The sequence below is a fragment of the Carcharodon carcharias genome, chromosome 8 (assembly GCF_017639515.1).
Source record: "Carcharodon carcharias isolate sCarCar2 chromosome 8, sCarCar2.pri, whole genome shotgun sequence".
NCBI classification, from domain to species: Eukaryota; Metazoa; Chordata; class Chondrichthyes; order Lamniformes; family Lamnidae; genus Carcharodon; species Carcharodon carcharias.
Window position 1 is genome coordinate 40,958,867 of NC_054474.1, and position 7,197 is coordinate 40,966,063.

General features: G+C 40.3%; 1 protein-coding gene across 2 annotated transcripts; it reads right to left on the bottom strand.

Annotated features, from left to right (window-relative positions):
- Positions 1-254: 254 nt before the first annotated feature.
- Positions 255-5,245, bottom strand: cdkn2aipnl (CDKN2A interacting protein N-terminal like). 2 transcript variants are annotated; one of them, XM_041194285.1, is made up of 3 exons: positions 4,979-5,245; positions 4,337-4,436; positions 255-1,474 (listed from the first exon to the last, which is right to left on the bottom strand). In XM_041194285.1, the coding sequence occupies exons 1-3, from the start codon at positions 5,221-5,223 to the stop codon at positions 1,466-1,468; spliced, it is 354 nt and encodes a 117-aa protein (XP_041050219.1). In that variant the 5' UTR covers positions 5,224-5,245; the 3' UTR covers positions 255-1,465. The 2 variants fall into 2 exon arrangements, with proteins under 2 accessions (XP_041050219.1, XP_041050220.1); XM_041194286.1 differs by having other exon boundaries at positions 4,337-4,430; positions 4,979-5,239.
- Positions 5,246-7,197: the final 1,952 nt, after the last annotated feature.

Here is a 7,197-nt window from a genome sequence, read left to right on the forward strand (position 1 = left end):
TACAGAGCATTGGTAAACTTCACTCTCCTTACAGGGTTTTCTGGCACTGAATGGGAAGAAACCCAGCTCTCGGAGATACATCTCTGCAGGATCCATGTGTAAGCTAGACTGGCTGCTCAATCAATAATACCCTTGCTTACTTATTAGGCATTTATAAAGTTATTCAAACATTTGAAGTAATCAAATGAGTAGAATCCTGTGGAGTTAACAGTTTAAATTAAAACATAAATTTCAAATCCAATGAAAAAACAGAATTTGTTCGAGGTCAATTTATTGCATTCAACAATTATGTTAAGATCCTGTTCAGACTGTTAGCTATCAAAAACAATGTAAAATGTTAAAACAAACAGACGAAACTAAATACTGTCTACATCAAAAAACATGGCTGTAGATCAAATTTACAACTATGGCAAAGTGAAGTGTTTTTTTTTGTATTGGTTATAAAAGCACAAAGATCTAATATGATCAAATCCTCCACTTGCAGATCATCCTTAATCTCAGTACACGGTTGCATTCTATAAATATAAGAGAATCAGTACAATGTAATAGATCAAGAGTGTTCAATTCCGCATTCAAACCCCTAGCTATTTGAAATCTTAGGCTTTATCATATCAAAAAAAAAAATGACACTGGATAACAAATACTCTGTTCTTGGTCAGAATACAGAGATATATCAGGCATTTCACACATCAGAGGAACCCAAATGGTGCATCTTTAAACTAGCGTTTTCACGATCAAACTACCTCCCACCCTAAAAAATATATATCCAAACATGTACTTGGCCACAACACTGAGGAAATAGAAATCCAGTGTAGCTCACTAAGTCTGTTTGCTCCTTCATGCTAAGGAGTCAATTTCAGCTACAAAATTTAATTTGGGACAGCAAGATCATAAATAGGTCTTTGCACCCTTTTTGAAAACCAAACAGCATCAGATAACCAAGTTAATTGCGAAATGCTGCTGAAACTGCACCTTTTCCAAATGTACTATTTGCTTCAAGCAGTTAAAAAAAAAAACACTTCTTTCTCCTCCTGCAATATCTGCAAAAAGCAGCATCATGTAATTACCTGTTATTTAATTTTAGTGCAGGAGGAGACAGTAGCTTGGTCATCGATTTAGCTGATCCATTAGAGCAGCAAACATTTGATGCCAATTCTGAAAATCATTTAAAATGTTGAGCCATGACTGATGATACTCTGCAATGTTCCTGCCACTCCTTAACCAGTTCTATCCCTAATTCCCATTTACAACTGTTATGAGAACTACAAAATTCTATAATCTTTATGGTTAACAATGTAACCAGATAAATAAAATCTTATCATAGATTCAAATTAGACATCTGCAATATATTTGATTGTTTGTTGCATCAGGGACTAAAGACCCAGCACACTTAGTCCGTCATCTTTGCAACTCCCAGAAAACTTAACAGAAGAAACTGAAAAGACCTCTGTCCTGGTATACTCTTTTACTGTCTCTGAAAGAGAAAAAAAATATGCATTTATATTATGGTTTTCATGACCATCAGACATCTCAAAGCACTTTACAGCCAGTGAATTGCTTTTGAAGTGGTCACTTTTGGAATGGATAAAACATGGCAGCCAATATGGGCACAGCAAACACACACTGATAGCAATGTAATAACGACCAGAAGATTTTTATGATGTTGATTGAGGGAATATTGGTTAGGACACCGGGAATAACTCCCTTCAAAATAGTGCCACGTGATCTTTTACATCCAACTGATCAGGCAGATGGAGCCTCGGTTCAACATCTCATCCAAAAAACAGCACCTGCAAAAGTGCAGCGTTCCCCTCAGTACTGCACTGGGGAGCCAGCGTTCATTTTTGTATTCAAGCTCGAAGAACAATATTTTAGATTTACTAACATAAAACAATTTATTCTTTCCCCCATCTAGTCCACTCATGCAGGTGTAAAATGTCATAAAGTTTCATGTGGTAACATTGTCACCTTGTATTATCATTCATCACCGCACTTCTCAACAGAGATAATTTAACACCCCTGATATATTTGTTCTCCATTCACTTTAAAATCCACTAAATATTAAAAACCTGATCAGCATCTCATGACTTTGAATCCCTCAGAGCTTTATCATAGCTTAATAATGGAATGGATTTCACACTATTTTTTCATTCCTGCAGCCTATAGAACTTTCAAACTTATCTGATGTGAAAATGTTAAAACAGACAGAAGTAAACATTGTCTATGCCAAAAAACAATAGCCGTAGATGATCAAAATTGCAATTATGACAAAGTAAAGTGTGCCACACAAGTGTATTTTTACTCATATTGGTTAAAAAGCACACATATCTAATCCTCCATTTGCAGATCAGCCTTAATCACACAGTACATCGTTAATTTCTGTTGCATTCTAATAGAATCAGTACTGATACTTTCAGTCACAAGGGTATTTACTTCTGCATACAAACCTCTAGATGTCTGAAATCATGGCTTTCTCACATTAAAAAAATGACACCAGACAACAAATACTCTGTATTCTGGCCAAGAACAGAGATATACCAGGTGTTTAACACGTAGGAGGAACCCAACTGGTGCATCTTTAAACTAGTGTTTTCACTATCAAACCACCCCCACCCTAAAAAATATATTTCCAAACATTTACTTTGGAGACAACACAATGATGAAATGGAAATCCAGCACAGCTCAGGAACTAACACAGTCTGTTTGCCCCTTCATACTAAGGACTCAATTTCACCTACAAACTATGATTTGGGATAGCAAGATCATAAATAGGTCTTTGGACCCTTTTTAAAAACCAAACAGCATCAGGTAAGCGAGTTAATTGTGAAATGCTGTTGAAACTAATTCCATTAAAATACACCTTTTCACAGTGTAATCTTACATTGGAAAGATGTAAAGTTCTACAGGCTGTGGGAATAAAAAAAGGCATGAAATCCATCCCGTTATTGAGATGCGACAGCAAAGCTCTGATGGACTAAAAAGGTCACGAGATGCTAATCAGATTTTTAATATTGAGTGGATCTTTGTAAAGTGAAGAGAACACAAATATATTGGGAGTGTTAATACTATCTCTGTTGAGACTGCCCATGATTTGAAATGTCTAATTCAGATAACACAGTTGAGTTTGAGGGTGAGCTCTAGAATTCTCAATCGCATACATTTACAAAGCTTTCAAAACAAAAAAAACTTGCTCTAAAACTTAGGGTGCAACCTCCTAATTCTCTCTCTATCCCACTTTGCTATACTAAGCTCTTGATCACAATCTTGTACAATGTGGAAATAATCATGTGCCAAACAATTCTCCATAGCTGTAGCCAAATTAAAACATCAAGACTGTGGCAAAGACAAAAGATGAGTTTTAAAAGAACAATCCGTATTTATATAGTGCCTCTAACGTAGCAAAACACCTCAAGGTGCTTCACAGGAACGTTATCAAATAAAATCTGATGCCAAATCACATAATGATATTCCAGCTGAAGACCAAAAGCTTGGTCAAATAGATAGGTTTCAAGGAGCATCTTAAAGAAGTAAAAAAGCTTCCTTACATCAATCCACTAATTCCTGCAAGTCAAAGAAATGCTCAGCATTCATTATTTTAAAAAAGGTCAAAATTGTTTAGTTGTAAAATAACTAATGACACTATAGTAAGGCTCACTTATATCCCAGTGCCATTTTCAGCACAGAGACAGGAATATGGGTGCAGAAACAGCACTTAAAAATTGGTCGCCAAAGTGGCAGAACGCAGAATCAGCTACCCCACTAAAATTCTGACCTTAGGCATAGCATTAAAACAACCAGTTCACAACAACTTTTGCAAAGGTTGATCACTGTTGCTGGGTGTTGTGGAAAAATAGGAGAGTTTATTTTAAAAATTGTTGGCTACGCATGTGACTGGAGAATACAGAAGAAAGAAATGGAAGGTGCTGTTCTTTTGCTGCTACTGGAACAAAGGAAGCTGAGGAGATATTTAATTGTGGTGTATAAAATTATGAGGGACCTAGATAGGGTGGCTAGTAAGGAATTATTTTTGTTAACAGACAGGTCAAGAACCAGAAGGCATACATTCAAAGTAATTGGCAGAAGGATCGGGGAAATTGAGGAGAAATGTTTTCATCCAGAGGATGGTGGGTGTCCAGAACTCTCTGCCTGTAAGGGCGGTAGAGGCAGTTACCTTTGTCACATTTCAAAAAACCTAACATGCACCTGAAGAACATGGCTCCAGACCAAAATCTGGAAAGTGAGATTAGACCAGATAGCAATTTTTCAACTGGCAAGGACTGAGTGGGCTGCATGGCCTCCTTCTGTGCTGTAAATCTATGTCCTTGTTGTACAGTACCTGTTTCATTATCTCATCTCTTGTAGTGAAATGTGGTGCATCTTCAACATCAATTTCTTCAGCCATTTTCAAAACCTTCTCTGTAAGTTGCTCACTGTAACTAAAAACAATGCAAATTACGGTACACCGCAGGAGGTCATTCTGCCAAACACACCTGAGAATCATTTTTTTTAAAAAAGGAGAACTATATTCTTCTGAACTCCCATCCCCAATTTTACAAATATTTCTGGAAATACATATATGAGCCATTTATTGTTGGCTTGTGGATGTTTAAAGCCGGGGTTTGCTAGGACGGGCAAGAAATACCCTGAAACCAACAGAGTGGGGGACTTCGTGATGTGCTCCCCTTGAATCTATGCTTCAGCGATACTGTGAGCGAGGGGGCATTGGGTTGAGCACCGAGTTGTTTGGGCCCTCCAAGTTAATAACCCAGAGTTAATGCTGGGGAAAAGGCCGCTCTCCTAGATCAGCAGTCGGCCACGATGTACAGCCAATCTCAGCAAGGCCTCTGGAGGGATCCAGGCGGACTCGCTGCCACACAGAGATTCCCCGAGAGTCGGTGCTGACCCCGGGGAGTCAGTCAGCATGGGGCCGCAGAGGCTGAGTGAAGCCCCGGCCGGCCTCCCCCCGCAGCCCACTCACCGACAGCCCATGAAAACGTGGTTGGCCCAGACCATGGAGAGCGCGACCAGGTCATCCATGCGATCCCGCGAGTAATCGTTCAGGTTGCGGATCAGAAAGCTCTTGCGCGCCGTCCAGTGTTTATCGCTTTCGGACAGGCCCCGGAGTTGCTCCAGGCTGCAGTCCGCCAACTCCCGGTTCCGCTTGAGGAAATCATCCAGGCTGCAGTCCTCCATCTTCCCGGCAGACCCCGCGGCTCCCGGCATTCCCCGCGAGTAGGCTGCGGGCCTCTGGGGAGCCAGGAGCCGGCCGCCCTCTCGGCCTATGGGAAATCTCTACCATCCCTTCAGCAGGCACCTTGTGCATCATGCGCACAGGGTAAATGTTCGCTGTTCACAGAGCTGGCTTTCCACTTCATTCCTATTTATCAATGTTTCAATCAAATTCACTCTATCTATATATATATATATATATATACACATACATTTATGTTACTAATGAGAAATAACGTGCATTTATTTTTTGCAAACCTTCCCAAAGTGCTTCATAAGAAATGTAATTTTGTGGGTAAATATTTTAGCCAGTTGGCACTTGCAAGGTGCCCAAACATCTGAACTAAATGACCAATTAATCTGATTATGGTTGAGGCACTAAAACTCACTTTGATCCAGCTCACGCGGAACATAAGGAACAGGAGTAGATCATTCCAGCCTATTCCACCTTTCAATGGCTGATCCATATTTTAATTCCATCTACCTAAATCCATTTACACCTTTGTCAAGCAAAGATCTGTCAATTTCAATTTACATAAGATATAGCAGCAGGAGTAGTTCCCTCCAGCCTGCTCCACCATTCAATAAGACCATGGCTGATCTGATTTTTGGCCTTAATGTCACTTTTCTGCCTGCCCCCCTAACCAAAGAATCCCTTATGGATCAAAAATCTGTCCAATTCAGCCATTAATGTTTTCAATGACCCAGCCTCCACTGCGCCCTGGGGTAGAGAATTCCAAAGAGTAGAAATTTCTTCCCATAACCATCTTAAATGGGAGACCCCTTATTGTGAAACTCTGCCTCCGGTTCTAGATTCCCCTATGATGGAGGTATCCTCTCCGCATCTACCCTGTCAAGACGCTTCAGAATCGTAGGATTCCAACCCCACCCCACCCCCGACCCCGACCAGCTGCTGGTCTAGGGGACTGGCCTCTTCCCCAGCAGTAACTTGTGTGACAGTGTGGTTGACAGGGCATCCACCCTGTCCAGTCTATTTCATGCACTCCTGCTCTCAACCCTTTCCCTCCCATGAGAATCATAATAGGGTTCCCCTTGTCCTCACCTTCCACTCCGCCAGCCTCCCTATTCAATGGATCTGTTGGAAAAGGAAGCAGGGCTTTCACATCTGGGTCCCACCTGTCATTATTGAAGGCCTGCGGAGTCTTCCTGTCACTGTTAAAATCTGGCCCTTGTGTCCTCCTCATCTGCCTTTCCTACCTGCCTTTGTATTGTTAGAAAATTTGGCTATGAGACACTCAGTCCCTTAATTCAAGTTATTAATATGGATCATAAATAGTTGGGGCACCTGCAATAATCCCCTTGGCACTCCATAATTACAATTTGCCACCTAGAAAATGACCCATTTATCTTGACTCTGTTTCCAGTTAGTTAGCCTATTCTCTACCCATGCTAATATATTACCCTCAACACAATGAGCTCTTATCTTTTGCAGTAATCTTTTACGTGGCACCTTATCGAATGCATTTTGGAAATCCAATTACACTACATCCACAGATTCCTCTTTGTCAGCCCTGCTTATTACGTACTCAAAGAACTCTAATAAATTTGTCATACACAATTTCCCTTTCATAAAACCATGTTCTTTCTGCTTGATTATATTATGATTCTCTAAGTGTCATGCTACTGCTTCCCAAATGGATTCCAGCATTTTCCCAATAACAGATGTTAGAATAACTGGCCTATAGTTTTCTGCTTTCTATCTGCCTCCTTTCTTGAATAGAGGTGTTACATTTGCAGTTTTCCAATCTGCTGGGACATTTCCAGAATCTAGGGAATTTTGGAAAATCACAACCAATGCATCCATTATCTCTGTTGCCATTTCTTTGAAGACACTAAGATGCAGGCCAACAGATCCAGGGGACCTGTCAGCGTTTAATTCTAAGATAAAAGCAAAATACTGTGGATGCTGGAAATCTGAAAGCCTTTAATTCTATTTGTTTTCCTAGT